This window comes from Delphinus delphis, chromosome 3 (assembly GCF_949987515.2).
Source record: "Delphinus delphis chromosome 3, mDelDel1.2, whole genome shotgun sequence".
Taxonomy (NCBI): Eukaryota; Metazoa; Chordata; class Mammalia; order Artiodactyla; family Delphinidae; genus Delphinus; species Delphinus delphis.
The window spans coordinates 138,471,168-138,489,877 of record NC_082685.1 but is presented as its reverse complement, the minus strand read 5'-3'; the positions used below and the strand labels follow the sequence as shown (position 1 = coordinate 138,489,877).

Here is an 18,710-nt window from a genome sequence, read left to right as displayed (position 1 = left end):
AAGATAAAAGTAAGTAAAAAATGATACAATAAAACTGAACTTTTCAGCTCCTTGACTACCAGACACTGCAATAAAAATATATCTGAATTTTATAAATCAACATAAATCTTTGGGGCAAATAGACATAGATCACTCACTGAAACTATATAAGGAGGCTAGGCTGTATCTTACCCATAACGAATAAGAACAAGAAATGTGTCTTCAGATTTGGTACTTGAATATGAACTTTGGATACACAGGCTGTACTAGTTACTGTACAATATAGTCTTGCTTATGCCAGTGTATTTTAAGGCAAATACTCCCTCTTTAAAGTTAAGCAATAGCGCATTGAAGAAGATAAAAATAATAGCCACTATTTATGGAGTGCTTGGAGTCTTCACTTTTCATTTTCTTCTCATTTAATCCTAACAAAAACAGGTACTAAAGATTGTGTAATTTGTAAGCGGTAGAGATGAAATTCAAATCAGATCTCTTCCAAACTAGAGCTCATAGTCTTGACTCTTAAGCTATCCTGTATCCAAAGGAATCAAAATATACACTGTGCGTCACATATAAAGAATCCAAGAAGTGATTATCAGTTACTAAAAGAACAAAAATGCTCATTCAGAAATGACACTACCAACTTCCATGACCAAAAGAGTGGAACCAGACACAAGAACACTTTTTATGCTTAATTCTTCTCCATGTCCCTTCAGAACTCCAGAGTTCCCTATCGCTGCCCCACTAGATCCAGTCCTTTGGAAACTCATGAGCTCCAAATTGTATTAAGAAATTTATAAAGTAATTAACAGTGATGTTTTAATCATTCACAGGAATCTCCATAGGATATGTAAAATTGTGATACATGTTGGAAAATCTTTCCTACAAATGACAACTACATAATGCATACTCTCACTATGACAGCTTCCAGCCTCACTGGGTGCTAAACCATAATAAAAACAAATCATATACTAACTTGTTAAAGATGCCCAAGTTCCCCGAAAGCAAAAATGTGTTGGACACGCTTCTGCTCCACACCTAGAACCACTGTGAAATTTGATTTCAAAACTCACTAATAGCTCAGAGAAATAGACTCTATTTAAAACTCTGTTGTTTCTGTTAATGGTAACCAATCCTATTCCCTTCTCTGTCAGGCATCTCCAACTTCTCCTTCTTAATTTGCCAAATAATAACAACCTGTTTATCTAGCATATGCTGTGGGTCAAGCTCTGTGATACATACTCTGTATGCATTATATCATTTATTCCTTTATACAGTCCTATAAATTAGATACTATTATATCATTCCCATTTTACAGATGAGGAAAAATGGCAACTGCCTCAAGTTACACTGCTAGTAAGTGACAAAAATTGGATTTCAACCCAGGTCTGTCTCACTACAGGATCTTTGCTCTGAACTGCTAACCTGTGAAAGCCAGACGAGACCCCTGAAATTATCTATTCTCAAATCTTCATTTTATAGATGAGGATGTTTTAACCCAAAGAGCTTAAGTGACATGTTCAAGGTTACACGTTGATTACTGGTAGAGTCAGGGCTAAAACCCAGGGCTTGCTTTTCTATGCTCCTTCTACTACCTCCTATAGCCTTTTTCTAAAATTTGAAAAAAGAAATGCATTCTTTCTACACAACTAAACATTCCTATGAAGTATCAATCTGACTTACTATACAATGCTCAGGAGACCCTCTCTGATTTCTTTGAAGCCTCCAAAAGCTGCCAACTCTTATAGCTATGGCTGATTTAGGATGATGAACATTTTTTTGTTTTTTGCGGTACACGGGCCTCTCACCGTTGTGGCCTCTCCCATTGCGGAGCATGGCTCCAGACGCGCAGGCTCAGCAGCCATGGCTCACGGGCCCAGCCGCTCCGCGGCATGTGGGATCTTCCCAGACCAGGGCTCGAACCCGTGTCCCCTGCATTGGCAGGCGGATTCTTAACCACTGCACCACCAGGGAAGTCCTTGATGATCATTCTTTAATACATGCAAACTCGGTTCTCAAACTTGGTTACATATTGTAATCACCTAGGATTGATTTTAAAATGCCCAATTCCCAGGCTATATCTCAGATTAATTAAATTGGGATCATTAAGGGGGGGCACCGAGGTATCACCATTTTTTAAAATTCCCAGGTGCTTCCAATATGCAACCACGTTTGAGAACCAGGTTATAATAACAATTGAAATTTTAAAATAATGTTTTGGGAGATCATAGATCAAAAAAGCTAAACTAACACAATCTCTAACATTGTTATAAACTATATTAATCCACCTTCCTCAAAAAATGAGTAGAGAAAAATCTAAGAAATGTCAAAAAACAAAAAACTCTCATCATAGAACATTAGCCTCAGTTACTTAAATTCCTTGTAGCTGATAATTCAGAGAAACACGCAGAAATCCTTAAACACACACATTAAAAGAGTAACCTGAGGGCTCCCCTGGTGGCGCAGTGGTTGAGAGTCCACCTGCCGTTGCAGGGGACACGGGTTCGTGCCCCGGTCCGGGAAGATCCCACATGTCGCAGAGCGGCTAGGCCTGTGAGCCATGGCCGCTGAGCCTGCGCGTCCGGAGCCTGTGCTCCGCAACGGGAGAGTTCACAACAGTGAGAGGCCCGCGTACCGCAAAAAAAAAAAAAAAAAAAGAGTAACCTGAGCTACCAGCCAAAATGAGCTCATAATCATAGACACACATTCATTGTTGTTTCCATACACACATCAGGAAGCACCAATCAGGAATGTAAAGAACCACACTCATAAATCAACTGATTACAGTCCTTCTTCCAAAGCTAATTCCAAGAGGCTTCTTCCCTGATCTAAGTCATTAGTAAATGAAAACTGTTTGCATTTCACAAGCATGTTTAAACATCACAGGTTTTGTATTCCATAATAGAAGAAAATGTGATTGAGTACTCATGGGGTCACGTGACTAATCAAGAGAGGATTTTAATCACTGTGAATAAGAAAATAATAGAATTAACATAAAATTAATGAACTTAATTGTACTTTCTAGTTATAAAAACTGAGTTATAATAAATATTTGTATTTCTTACTTTTATCAGAGTATAATTAACCCATTCTTTTTTACCTTCCTCAGTTTTCTATTCCTCCATGGAAAATTATGCTTTGACCCTGATCTTACCTATTTTTAGTCCCAACTACACAGTAAACTGGCAAGGCTAAATATTTTCAGTATTTCCTTTTTTAGAATTTGATTGAAATAAGAAATACATATCAAAATATTTATTTTTGTAACAATTATATTTGCACTCAAAGCAATTTGACAAGATTTTTCTTAATACTTCAAGAATAACTATTCTGACCCAGGCATAATTCAGAAGAAAACATGTCTACTTACTGGTATCATCCAGTTAGCCAGGTCACCATATTTGGAAACCTGCATGGCTCCTAGCATTGTTAGATTGACATGTCCCCTGAGAAAGATAAAGAAGAAATATAAAGCAAACTTCACAAGCTTTATGTCCCTTTTGCTTGAGATTGCCAGCAATGAAAATAAATAATTCTAACCTCCCCCCCACCAAAGTACATTTGCTCTCCTCCACTCAACATCTGATTTCCAAATAGATTGGCTCAAGCTAATGTAGAGAAATAACCATTAAGAGTTCTTTTTTAAAAATTATAGCCTATACTGTCTCCAAAAACAAATTAAAAACAGGTGTACACAGTGAGTTTGTTTCCTTCAGTGAGGGAGAATATGGCTAGATTTGAAAGCAAACACTAGCTAGAAAATGAAAACACAGTTTGTAGAAAATGTTAGGATCCTCAGAAAGAGCCTTAAAAGTGTTTACTTCAGTTTAGTTGGCACAGATATATATTCCATTTTGAGGGTTCCTTCGATAATAGCGGGCTGGAAGTTCCAACTGCCAACATTCAATGTGAATAATTTCACATCTTGGTGCAGCCAAACAAACCCATGATCATTTTCTGGCTGGGAGAGGTGTCTATGTTTCAGAGTCTTGCTAACAGTCTCAGGGAATGACTCAGCTCATTAAACGTCATGTGAAACATGAGGGGCTCCGTTATTACATACCCTCTAATCATCGCAAATGATTCATCGCTGGAGAAATAAGAGGCTCCTGGAAGAACAGTAACTGTTTCCTTGCCTACACAGACACACACACACAAACACACACACACGGGAGAAAAAGAGGAAAGAAAAGGCTATTAGATTTCTAAGAGTGGAAATCATGGTGGAGACAGAGGTCTATACCTTCTCTGTTTCCTACAGAACTAAGGGTCCCTTAACCAAAATGTGGCAGCAACAGGGGTATGGGAGACACAGTGGGAACTGTTCACCTATGAAGAAGAGCATTTTGTCACTAACATTGTTCACATTTGCCCTTGCATGGTGATAATAAAAAGCAGCCCAACTTTTAATTTTATTATTGTTTTGAAATTCTCTACAGACAATGCACCCCTCTACTGCCTATTATTACATAAGCATCCCCGCCTCTCACCAGACTCAGTCCCTTCACAAGCCCCTGTTAAATGCTAATAGCAGTGAGGAGGAAAGGAGTTGCTGGGATGCACCTGTCAAAACCCATGCTACTGTAAGTCACTAGAGCAAGGATATTGTGGAACAGACATGAAGGAATACAACTTGAAGGGAGTGACACAGGAGATGCTCCTCAGATATTTCTTAAAATTCAATAAATAACCTAGAAAGAAAGGTCCCACCTAATTCCTTAACATCACTGGGACTGAATCTCTTCTTCCATCTCTCTCTCTCTCTCTGCTTCATTTTTCTTCCCTTGCTCCTATGTTTCTATTAAAACCAAAGAAGGTCCCCTTGGAAGGACCTCTCACAAAACTTACATCTCATAATAAAAGTCCAGAACTGGAAAAGTTCTTCCAGGTCATCCAGTCCCCACACAACCTATAATATCACCTGACTCAAACTTGAGCTGCTTTTTTCATGTGACCTGTCTGTGCAGGAGCTTTAGGAGCCTAGGAGAAGCTTCTGGTCTCAGTAGAAAAGTGCTCACGTGCCACTTTGCCAAAGGTAAGTCAACTGTCTGATAACACCTCATGCCATGGCCCCAGTGTGACAGGGCAGACAAAAAGAAGGGGAAGAAAAGTGATTCCAAGATTAGAACAGAGAGAAGCTCTTGGACACAACAGGACCAGACCAATCTGATCGTGCTCAGCTGTGCAACAACAGCTATAACCTCAACTTCTCAAGTCTTCCCTGAGAGCTAACTTCTCCACCAGTATCCTGCTCCATTTGAGCTCAACTGTAAAGCAAGGGTAAGACTATTTATATCATGCTGAATTATTTATTGGCCAAAAAAGTTTGATTCTAAACAAAGGAAACATTTTCACATCTTTTAAAGGACCACAAAGCTGAAAAGCTTTGGAAAATACTTTCTGGTGCGGTTAGTAGGGGCTGGCTTTTAGACAGCACATGATATTTGAAGAATTAAATGAAATGGTGCATGTGAAGTCTTTAACTCTAGTACCTGGCATAGAGAAAGGACTCTGTAAACATTACTTTTATTATTGTCATTGTTATTATTCCTCACTGCAAACCTCCTTGTGGAAAAGACAGTGCCATCACCCCTTTAGGGATAAATGCTACAGGGGCAAGCAATTCACTTTTATGGTGGGGTTATACACCAGCCCGTGAATTCCAGGTTTCAGGACAAGTGTAATACAACTAAACCTTATCCTAACACAACTTTCACGTCCAGCAAATACAGTTCCTCACCAATCCTGTGAGGTGGAGAGGCAAGGAAGAACTTGCAGGCTGAAAATGCAGAGAAACACAAAATTCTCCATTCTTTGTTCTCTATGTGATAAATCACAATGACTTCCAAAAGGCCGTCTCAACCAGCTGGTAGTATATAGAAGGCATTATTTACCACTTTATAGGAAACTTTGAGATCAATGCAGAGAGCTTCAGCTCTCCACATGTGATTTATGAAGGATGGCTTTATAAAAGAGCCCAGAAAAGAATTCTTATGAAACAAAGTTATTCTCAGGCCCCTGCTAACACATTCTGGCATCTTATAAATACATTCTTTGGAAGCAAAGTTAATTTTCATCATTTTTAATATCCAAAATCTAAACAAAAAAAGGTATCCTAAAGTTGAATCCATGCTTTTCAAATGCAACGTCCTAATTTAGTCAAGAAACAATTATAATCAATAACACAATCAATATCTTAAAGAAAAGGGTCTTTCTTATTTGATTTTTCCTAATTGATTTCTGTCTCCTCCAAATTTGCTCTGTGTATGTCTCTATCCTCTAATGATATTCAGGCAATAGAGTTATTCAATTTCATAGTTTTGAGTCCTTTGGCTCATGATGTAACATGTCATTCACTCAATTATCAAGTAAATGTCTATTCTGTGCCTTGAACAATGTTACACACAAAATGCAGATGCCCTAAACGAATGGTTCTCAAACTTTAACACCCATCAGAATCACATGGAGGGCTTATAAGAATGCAGACTGCTGAGCTCAACTCCCTAGAGTCTGAGAATTTCCATCGCTAACAAGTCCCCAGTGATGGGGATGCTAATGCTGTGGCTCTGGGGACCACACTTTGAGAACCACTGCCCCAAGAAAAAGGAACATAATACCCAGCAAGAGAGATGAATATACACAAATAATTACAAGGCAAAATGTGGTATGCTTATAAGACACTAGATGTGTTGTGGGTTCGAAGGAGGAGCACTTCTGAGCCACAGAAGGATCTGGAGAGGACAAATGAACTGGGATTTCAAGGATAGGTATAATGCATTTCAATAGGACATTACCAATAAAGAGATGGGGATAAAAAAGGAAGGGATAGAACAAAACAAAAAATGAAAGGCACAGCAAGAGCAAAGTCATGGAGGAAGGAAAGCACGAGTCATGGTCAGAAAAGATCCAGCAGTTCAGTATGGGTGGACTCAGAAGACCTTGTAGGGCGTAGAGAAAGATAAATTTGAAAAGGTCAGTCACAACCATTAGATAGATCTTGAGTGCCATACTATTTGAACTTTAATGTTCAGGCCTGTGATTCTTCAGATGTGGCACACAGACCTCTAGAGCAGGCACTATTGATGCTGGGAGCTGGATAAATGTTCTGGTTATTGTAGGATATTTAACAGCAGCCCTGGCCTCTACCCACTAAATGCCAGTAACACTGGCAATCAAAAATATCTCCAGACATTGTCAAATGTCCCCAGGGGAGAGGAATCACCCCTCTTTCCCACAGAAAACCATTGCTCTAGAGGTACATGGCAGGAACCACGGATATTCAAAAGCTGTGAGATTAACACGGTGGTTCTTTCTAAGTAGTTTTAATCAAAAGGAAGTCATTTAAAACATTATTTTGATATTAAAGAAAATAATATTAAGAAATAGGAAAGAATGCAAAATGCACATTAATATGAAAGCTAACGTGAGATTTATTAGAAATTTCACAATTCCACTGGGATACTGCAAATCTTCCTGGGACCTTGGAAATGTTCTAAGCACTGCCTTATGCACCTCTGTAAAACTCAGGTTATCAGTGGCTATAGCTCAACGTGCAGAAAAGGCCAGGGGCCAGGAGCAGGAGACCCTGTGTTAGTCCAGTCCCTAGCAACGTGATCTTGAGAACATCACGTCACTTTTCTGGGCTTGATTTCCCAATCTGTACAACAAGTTTTCACTTGAGGTTCAAATGATTTAATATATTTGAAAAAAGTATGCTGTAAACTATGTAGTACTACACAAGTGGCCATTCATTGTTATATAACCATATGAAATTATTATTTAGAAAAAGGGATCCTTAGAAATAGCTGTATTATTATTTTAAAATTTTAATACACTGATTATGCCCAGAAACATAACTCTTTATATTCCTTCCAAGGGATTTCTACAGAAATCGTTTCAAATTAACACAAACAATGGGCTGATCTTCCTGGTAATTTCCGAACTTGGGGAATTGCGGAACCACCAATTTATATTCTGGGTTCTCAAGTTCAAAGTAACTTAGTTACTTTGTTCCCTAACTTAGTTCCAAAGTCAAAAGCATCATAAATTCCAAACAGGACTTTGATGAAAATGATAGGATATTATTAAACTATTCTGCAGCCTGGCTTCCCCACAGCGATGAATTCTTGTTTTACAAAGTAGTTTGCAATTATACGTGATATCTCAGAAGTTGACATCTAAAACTGGTGGCTTCATCAGGAAAGAGATAAAGCTCAATGGAATCAGAAACGCCTGCTGTCCAATGATGTCACTGAAAAGATTAACTACTTTTCCAAAGAAAGTGGGTTTTATGAGCTCAAGCCTGATATTTGGAAAATGGAGTTATTCATTTTGCAAATAACTCACTAACATTAATTAATTAAACCAAGCAGCAAATATTTTCACAGATCAACGAGCTATTGCTAAAGGGTACGGTACAATTAAATTACAGCCTTGGTTAAATGTCATTGCTTTACCACAGTGGGCCTTTCAGAGTTGAGTCGTGTTAACTAACTCAACTATTCAACCAGAAGCTGTTTTACTTTCAAAAATCCTAAGCATCAAACATCAATTCTACTTGGCAGCTGGCCTTTATGTTCAGCTCTTACTTCTCTCCTGAAATTTACACACACCTGTTTTTGAACATGAAGTAACAATAATACTTTTGCGGGGGTAGAGTGAACAGGAGTAGAAGAACAGTAAAGAAAAACATGCTAGAATATAAAAATTAGCTTCTTATGGACAGCCCCATTCTAAGGATAATCTTTAGCCCTAGCATGGTGGCAGTGCTGCCTCAAGCATGGGCAAAAGGTCTGACCTGTTTTTCCTCCTCTAGGCTGCTGCTACATGTGACCCTATGTCCCAGTCAAATAAAAGGCTAATAATAAAAGGCAAAGCATATGAATGCAGGAATAAAGGAGAAGACAGGCTAGAGTCTCCAGTACAAAGAAACTCTGTATTTATTACTTACATCACTGGGCTGCACTGAGTGGCAGAGTACATCCTTAAGCACCCTTGAACCTTTGAAGGATGCTCTCCTAACTCTGATGTCGACTAGAGGACAGAAATTATCAACCACAACAAAAACCTCAGTGCACCAGATCTTGGTTTTGGCCACTATGGATCCACTCCCCACCTTCTCATCATGAGAAAGCAGACCTATTTCAACCTGGGATTGGCCAATGGGAGGCACAAGCAGGAGACCCAGCAGAAAAGACCTCCATTCTCACCCTCACCCAGGTTTCTGCAAGATGGTCGTGTTCCTCTACAAAGACCCTGCTTTCTGTTAGGTGGCCCTCTCCCACGGCTGCCCCTTAAGGCCTAGGAGTGATAAGAACTCCCTGTGGTGCTTCAGCATCCTTTCTGGTTTCCCTTAATCTTGTCTGCACCCTTGTAAACTGTCCCTTCCTTTAATTCTCCTCGTTACCCCACCTGAGAGTGCTCTCAGGACGCTGACTGATTGACCCACCAAAGCTCCTACCATTATATGTAGCCCCTCCTGCAATTTCTCCTTTATCTTACTCTGCCCTAAATAGGGGAGACCTCTGACAGGCAATCCGGACCAAGAGGGCACTAGGAAGGCTTCTCTCTCGCTTCCTCCATGAAAAATACAGTGGCATACTCTCCAGGAAAAGACAAAGAAACAAGCCCAACTCTTTGCTATTACTTGGCAGAGAACTAAATTAATAGCAAAGGAGAAAGCTGGAAAAACATGTAATGAGTGAGTTTACCTGCATTGATTAGATCTGCATCAACTTCATTTTTTAATGGGTAAGGACCCTGTCAAATAAAGCACATGTTCAATTAGGAAAAGAAGTTTCTCACTGAATCACACACTAAAACTGAAATATAAGTAACTTTGCTTAAAACCCTAGGAAATCATCAAAAGACTTGAGGTGAACCTTTTCAAAATAATCCCAGTGTTTTCGTGGCTCTGTTTTCCACGTTGATTTGTCTTTTCTATGCTAAAAACTGTGCTTGGGTAAGTGAAAAATATTTTCTTAAAACTACCAAAGTCTGAAAGAAATGTTAAGCTGTTGGAAACACAGGTCAATAAAAAAGTAATTATTTAGTACCTACTATGCAGCCGATGTTATTCAGAAATCTTCCTGGTAGTATATCAATGAATACAAACTAAATGGCTGCCTTATTTGGCTAGAAGCGTCTGGAGAAGCAGTTTCAGCTTTTTGGTATGTAGCACCTAAAGGCTCGGATTTGGAGTTCTAACCTTATCTCTCAGTCCATCTAAGTTTTGATACCTTTATTTTCTTTTTGCCTGGTAATTCTCACTAAGTTTTTGATTTTTAATTTTCTATGTATTCTTATAAACCATCTCTAATTACCTGGAGTAGTTTCATAACATAACATTTATTAAACGAAAAGGGAGGAAATGGAAAAAGGGAAAAGAAAAGGTCTAAATTAGAGCCAAGAATGAGGAAATATTGGCTGTGAAATTTTAACATACTTTCAAAAAAAGGGACCAAAAATTTATTCTTTGAATAAATTGAAATGGCAACTAATGTTTTAGACCTGTGTAAATTTTTCTTTAAACAGTGACCATGGGTAATTCATATTGACTTATTCCCCTTGTCTTCAAAATGAGGGAACTGGTCACTCTAGACAATCTTTAAGGTACCTTAAAAATTTAAGTCTTTGACTGCAATATGAATTTGCTTTTATCCAGACTCACATCATTTTTGTGTTTCTGAAAGTGATCACAATTATTGCCTCAACCAGTATCAACTACACTCTCATGACCATTATTTATATTTTAAATACTGGATATACATGTTCCATATGTACAATTTGTACTGCATTAACAGTTAAGAGCTACTGAAAAACAATAAAAGATTAGGAATATTATAAATTGTCAGACTATAAGTAATCTCTGCCATAATTAATAAGTAAATAAAAAATGTTACCCAGGAAGCTTAAGTATTTCTTAATTTTATTATAATATTGAATAAAGAGAATGGCCAAATTCTGTGAGAATATTGAGCCCATCTGGAAGGTTAATCTTGAGGAAGGGAAAATTCTACCCTTTGGAACAACTTGGCCTCAAAACGAGTATTACATGAGGAGAAGTTGTTCTTGAATTAATCAACTGTCAAAAAATGTCCTGTCCTAAAGTAGAAATGTTACTCTTCAGTTTCTCATGCTGAGACTTACTGATTTTTATTTAATGTAGAATTGTTAATGACCTTCATTATCTTGTTCAATCACAGAAAGGTTAAAAGTAACTACCTAAATAGGATGGCGTGAGATCTCTGAAGCAGATGCAATAGGGGAGATGGAAGCTGATACAGGGACAAAGGAGGAGCAGTCGGAAAGCTCATAGTCAGGAAACCACCATCTACTCCAAAAAACACAACACGACGTGCTCACAAGTACCACCATTTTATGGGAAAAGTTAAATATTTTATTATGAGGATAAAAAGAAAGAAAAACAAGATTGGGAACTTTAAGGTAACAACTCTCAGTTATAAGAAGATTTCACTATATAAAACACCTCATTCTCCATCAAGATTGAATAAATAAAACTTCAATTTCTATCTTACCAAACCCAGGACTCCATTTTCACTTTGCAGATGGACAGTCATACTGGGGCTGATAAAGTTGCTGGCCAGAAGCGGTATTCCTATGCCCAAATTAGCTGGAAAAAAAGAGGTTAAGGTCCAGCATATAAAAGATAGATTATGTCATAAATCTTCTACATGAATAAATCTGAACACAGGCCTTCTTTAAAGGTACTTACTCTGAATGTAATCACTGAATACATTCTCCCACCACCCTCTAGGTATTATTTTGTAATTTTTTCAAAAAGAAAATCTCTTAATCACAGCCTTCCCCATAAAGATATCAAAGTAGTGGCTTCAGAAAACTAGCCAAGAGGTCATTTTTATTGTAAGACACAGTTAGCAAATTTGGACTGTATTATGATTTATTATGACTGATGTCTGACATAACATGGCCTGACCTTTGTTTAAAAGCATTTTTCACTATTCAAAACTGCAACTGAAAATAAAGATGATTAAAATATTCTAAAACGGGCTACCATTTTTGAATTTTAAAAAAAGTTTTATGACAACACCAGAATGTCTGCCTAAATTGTATAGATTCCTTCGGATCACTGTGATAACATCCATTGGTAACTGAACCTTCCTTAAGACATAAACAGGATGGTGGGGATGTTTAAGCTTCAGTGAACACATTTGAGACCATATAAAAACAAAAGCTGTGTTACAGCATCAAAGAGCTAACTGGTTGGGATTAGCAAACTATTATATACAGAATGGATAAACAACAAGGTCCTACCATATAGCACAGGGAACTATATTCAATATCCTGTGACAAACAATAATGAAAAAGAATCTATGTATGCATAACTGAGTCACTTTGCTGTACAGCAGAAGTTAAACACAACATTGTAAATCAACTACACTTCAATAAAATTTTTTCTTAAAGAAGAGCTAACTGAGAGTATTAAATCTTCTTCCTTAGGTGATCAAAGTTCTGACTTGTATGCAGTGGTGTGGATTCGACCTTGCCTCTCAATACAAGCAGGCTGACCAGATAAGAAATACTAACGCTGTCTGTGGGAATTCCCTGGTGGTCCAGTGGTTAGGACTTGGCACTTTCACTGCTGTGGGCCTGGGTTTGATCCCTGGTTGGGGAACTAAGATCCTGTAAGCTGTGCACTTTGGCCAAAAAAAAAAAACAAACAAAAACTGACGCTGTCTGGAATTGCTGTCCACTACCACTGCAAACCACAGACTTTGACACAATTAGTGCAAAGAATGATGGCACTCTGATGAGATTCTAATAACAGTGAGTGCTTTGTGAATGAAGTCCAGAAAAGATTAAGTTTGTATATGCTGCCATATTATAGACTACAAAGGCTAGCAGGACAACTCAACGTGCCAGGTCACCTCTTGTGAATACAGTAAGTCTATGAAGCTGTGATGATAGCTTCTTGGTTCACCTCTTACCAAATCACAATCTAGTGCAGACTTATTTGTACTTCATTTCTCACAGTGATGCATGGAACACACTGAGGTATTAATTCCATTATAATTATAAGCAGGCATTTTCAGGTAAGGGCAACCCAAATTACAAGTTTTATACCCCCCCTCTTTCATCATATGCTATAATTTTCTCAGTTCTTTAGTATTTTTTAGTAAGTCAAATACCAGGGAGAAAAAAGCCTATGTAATTTGGGTTGAAAAAGAGTAGGTGCTATGGAAAGACCATTTATATGAACTGACTTGCAAATATTTTTCATAGGCAATACAATGACAGTGAATAAAGGATACCTAGAATCCATTATATCTAAAAATCAGCGTTATCAGAGTCAGTGTTAAAATATCAATGGTAAACCAACTGACTGGACGTAAGAAGAAAACCCAGAGACTAGCTTTCACCTGTTCAGTTCACTTGGTTGACTCTATATCTTGCTGATACTGGAGGTGGAAGAGGAAGCACTATTATACTCTCTTCCCCTATGTGAATTCCCACCATAACCCAATGTATAAACTGAAAGATAAAGAAAAATGAAGTGGTGGAGGTAAAAAGAAAGTAAAAAAACAGTTCTCCTGTCAATATCAGTCTGAAAGAAGATTTTTATGGACTAGGGGAAGCTCAGAGAATGGAGACACATGTCATGTTTCTACTACTTCCTGTCCCAGGCCTTTAAGTATGGCTTTACTGGATTCACCATTCAACAAATATTTATCTTATCATACACTATTTGAATTTATACGTATTATTTGTATTATATAGTTCAACAGTTGATGTCTTGAAAATCAACAAAATGGTGAATAGACTCACTGTTATTTAAACACATTCAAAATCCAAACACTAATTGCACCAAACCATCTTCACCTACCTCTTTTTTGACAAAGTATTCAATACCTACAGCAGAATTTGAATCATTCATTGAATACCCTTACAAAACATCAGACATAAAAGGGTACATTCACAGAATCTTTGTCAGGGGAAACAAGAGGTTGTTAAGAAGTTGGATCTTACGTTTCAATGAGTATGTAAATGTCAGAACACAGAGAAAGTAAATAGCACTGGTTATAAGCAGTACTTCTGAGATTTGAAACCCTCACCTTGGGTAATCTCTTCTCCCAATTACCCTTAGCCACATGCCAAATTATACCGAAATTCCTTATATATTAGAGAACAGCTAAGGACATTTTCAGTCACCATTTTGTTTCAAGAAGGCAAAAGGATTATAATTCTAATTTCATTTATCTTGATACCTTTAGGTTAGATGCCACATCTGTACAAATTGATCAATTGCTTTAGAAGTTACAATGGACTAGAAAGGAATCACTATGCAGGAGGCCTAGTAACCTGATGAATATGTAAAAAGTGAGGGCTACGTCTTTGCCCAGCTCAGGGGGCAAGGAATAAAGGATACCATACATGCCATCCTCAAATTCAAGAGCTGCCCGCTTGATGATACGTTCCCTTACATTATCTCCAGGTTTACCAGATGTGGTTTTTACATCTTCCTCTTTCCGGATTGATAAACGCTTTAAAATAAACAGAAATAAATTATTCATGGTTGAGGTATACTTTGTATTTTAACACTAATGAAATACAAAACTCTCTCCCATTACTACTATAAGGCAAATGTGCAATATAATGTAGAGAATTTTTAAATTTAAAAAGAATACTATGGATAAAATTTGATGACAGAAATAATTCTTTAAAATGTAAGTGAAAAGAATTCCCTGGTGGTCCAGTGGCTAAGACTGCGCTTCCAATGCTGGGGGCCTGGGTGCAATCCCTGGTCAGGGAACTAGATCCCACATGCTGCAACTAAGACCCACTGCAGCCAAATAAGTAAATTTAAAAAATAAATAAAACAAACAAATTAATTAATTAATTAAATAAAAAGTAAGTGAAAGAGGTCAGATGTTTGAAGAGGAAGATATAATTGTTCTGTCTCCTTGAAGCAAATAATTCCTCTGTTACTGTCACACTGACTGCCACTACTGTTACTCTAAGACTCCTGCAACTGAACTCTCCTCAGGTGCTCTGGGATGGAGCCAGAATAAAGAAAAGGAAATAGACCTTGGGACTTTATTTTTGCAGGGCTGTGAGAATGTGTTTACCAGGTATTGCTGCTGCCAACTGCCTATTTCCACATGCAGAGCCTAGACTGGTTTTGCTATAACTGAATCATAGAAATATCCAGAAACCAGCCAGAAAACTATTTCCATTACTAAATCTCCTTGATACAGACTCTGGTTTCTGTTTGCAAATGTCCCATTTTTGATCCCTGGCCCCTGACATTAGTTTTAGATTGCAGAATGCCTTTCTGTTTGATGTCCGCGGATAGAGGGTATCTCTGAATCCACGGTATCTCTTACTGCGTGTCTATTCTGTTGCCGATCCCTAGACACTTCTGAATCTTGATATCAATTCTGGTCCAGCTGGTCTTCATGTTCTCAGTAGCCTTAGAGTACCTCCAATGCTCCCGGTACCCACTCCTTGCCATGATCTCATACCCACCAGCTGCCCAGAGCCCAACACTCATGGGAAATAATGTTCTGTCTGGACTCTATAATGTGCAAAGACTTCAAGATAGATAGACAGTTCTGAACACTCAAACACTAAGAGTCCAGCAGGGGTAAAGCCACCAAAGACCTGATTATCCTCCTCTACCCATTAGGACAGCCAGCCAAAACTATGCATCATAAATTAGGACAGTTACAAAAGCCTAGAAGACACAGCCTAGAGAAGCATGTAATTTGATGATATACACAAGGAACTGTTGAACTGGACAATTACATAGACAATCATGTCCCCTCAAGATAGACACATGAGAAGCTCCTATTAAGATTCAGAGCAAGACTTCCTGTTCAGCTCTAATTTCTTATCATCTAGAATAGCCCCAGGGACACATCTCTGACAGTCAGATCCATAAATACTGACAGACAAGCTAAGTCAATTACCTCAATTCTTTTCTCATATTTTTCTCCCTTTATAAGGCGATGTACATAAATCTTAGGAATATGAATGTCTTCTGGGGCAAATGATCCAATATCTACAATTTCTTCAACCTAGGCAAAAAGAAAAAAAAATTTAATTATATAGTGAGAGCTTAAACTGAATATTTTTTATTAAAAAAAGATGAAGTATATGCATCCTTACAACCAACTTAGGCTGGATGTACAATGTAAGTATACATATACACACACACATGCATGCACAAATATACATATAAATCAGAGAGAGAGAAAGAATAAATACATATGCAAACATACAAACTTCTAGATCCACAAAAATAGAAGAAATTCAAATACATGTGGCTGAACATAAAATACAAAACATAAAGCTCTAAAACTTTGCTTAAAACAGCCTCAGTTACAAATTTGTCAAATGGTTTGTCAGTACAGCTGCTTGAACTTCCACAAATTGCAGCTCAACTGTGCAAAATCTGAAAGCACATCCCTTAAACCCAGATTTTCAAAATTAATGGGAAATTTATCATATCAAAGACAAAAATCTGTAACAACATCTGCTTGGTCAATTGCTTTTTAAATATAGATACAAATGCTGTTTGTAACCATTTTTATTTATTCCTGTAATTAGCTTCCTAGGATCGTGATAGAACTGCAATTGCTGAAATAATTTTACTTTAAGATTCATCATTAACTTCAATATGGAAATTTGAAAAAGGAATTATTAACTAATAACTGGAAATTCTAAAAATCAGAATTAAAGTTATTCACAGAGCAAAAGGGAATTTTATAGCAATACTGAATGCCCCAAGTTAGTCTGCTATTTTAGAATTCATTTTTAAAGAAGATAAATCATTTTTTTACATCAACATAAAAAAAAAACATCTCAGAATAACAAGGATCAAGAAAAACTACAGTCAACATCGTTGAGATCAAAAAATTATATTTCTGGGGACTTCCCTGGTGGTCCAGTGGTTAAGAATCTGCTTTCCAGGGCTTCCCTGGTGGCGCAGTGGTTGAGAGTCCGCCTGCCGATGCAGGCGCCATGGGTTCGTATCCCAGTCCGGGAAGATCCCACATGCCGCGGAGCGGCTGGGCCCGTGAGCCATGGCAGCTGAGCCTGCGTGTCTGGAGCCTGTGCTCCACAACGGGAGAGGCCACAACAGTGAGAGGCCCGCGTACCGCAGAAAAAAAAAAAAAAAAGAATCTGCTTTCCAATGCAGGGGATGCAGGTTCAATCTCTATTCGGGGAACTAAGATCCCAACATGCCGTGGGGCAAGTAAGCCCGTGTGCCATAACTACTGAGCCCATGCTCTGTGGAACCCAAATGACACAACTAGAGAGAAGCCCATGTGCCGCAACTAAGACCCAATGCAGCCAAATTAATTAATTAAAAATACTTTTTTAAATTAAAAACAAAATTATCTTTCTGGTGCCAAGAAAAATATCGTCTTGAAGACTGAGAGTGCTCAGCTTAATAGATGTCATACCCAAAGCAAAGAACTATCTGCAAACGAACTGACTTGTACAAGGAGAGTTGTATTATACTGTCTCCTTAAACTAGTAACTGAACTCTCCAGAAGTTTTTGAGGTTAAGCACCCCCCTTCCTTTCTGCTATTCTACCATGTATGCCCACACCACACTCCCTCCATAATGAAAGAATAACAGGGATTAACAAGAGTCATTTTCATTATTGTGCACTACTTCTAAATAGCTGAAGAAGAATAGGACATAATGGATAAAAGCTATCTTCTCTGATAAACAGAAGGATCTTAACAAAACTAAAACAGAAACTCCAAAGAAGAGTCAATAAACATGTGGGCATCCAAGTTGAAATAGTGGGTAGAGATGTCCATCTATACTCATATGAGAATGAGTCAGAAGGCAAGGGGACTCCCCATCACTGTACTCCATATCTTCTCCTCCAAACTTCTCTATGCTCTGATATATCAAGAGCATAGCCTTCACTTTCTTACTTATTCATCAGGTTACTAGGCCTCCTGCCTATTGATTCTTTTCTAGCCCAATGCATCCAAGGTGGTGACCAGGTAAACAGGAGGTGGACACAGGAAATGCAGAGCAGCTAAGCACTACTTCTACCTCTTCAACTAGTTGGAAATTTCAGCCATTAGGGTTCATTCACATCTTTACACTTATTCGATTCAAGCCTTCAAAGAAGTTCTTGACTTTAAAAATTTATCCTGAGGATATATGTGAAGAATGACTATTCATGAAAATATTGGCCACGGCATTTGTTAAAAGAACAATGAGTTGGAAACAACCTGAAGGATCAACAATAGAATAATGGTAAAATATATATGGTGCATCCACAGGATAAATCAGTATTATGGCTCTCATAGTATTTAATGACATCTCATAACATAACGCTTCATAAAAATGCAAGATTCTATATAAATATTTACAGATATGCTCTTTGGCTCAATTATTTCTATATCTACAAAAAATTAAGAGGAAAAACACATAGGAAATTAATACTGAAATGTTAATCATTTTTATCCCTAGGTGACAGTGCCAAGCTATTTTTGTTTAATTTTACTTTTATAATCAAGAGGTGAAAAACCTATAAAATTTTTTTAAAAGCTGAAATAGACATTAAGTAGATAGTTTCCAAAACTAGGAAATACAAAAGTGGAGGATGTGATAAATTGCTTAGTTAGCCATGTACCAAAAGGACATGTTAAAAAGAAAATAGAGACTTAAGAAAAACTGTGATTTCTAAACTCTAAAAGCACTTACAACATTATGAAAT

At 37.7% G+C, this 18,710-nt stretch overlaps 1 protein-coding gene across 1 annotated transcript in view; it reads right to left on the bottom strand.

Annotated features, from left to right (window-relative positions):
- Positions 1-18,710, bottom strand: part of OXCT1 (3-oxoacid CoA-transferase 1) — a 142,812-nt gene that overhangs the window by 55,728 nt on the left and 68,374 nt on the right. Inside the window, exons 8-13 of the mRNA XM_060009541.1 lie at positions 15,930-16,037; positions 14,387-14,501; positions 11,517-11,611; positions 9,690-9,738; positions 4,043-4,115; positions 3,350-3,425 (exon numbers count right to left, since the gene is read on the bottom strand). Of these exons, the coding sequence (XP_059865524.1) occupies positions 3,350-3,425; positions 4,043-4,115; positions 9,690-9,738; positions 11,517-11,611; positions 14,387-14,501; positions 15,930-16,037 (516 nt within the window). The remainder of the gene's footprint in view (positions 1-3,349; positions 3,426-4,042; positions 4,116-9,689; positions 9,739-11,516; positions 11,612-14,386; positions 14,502-15,929; positions 16,038-18,710) is intronic.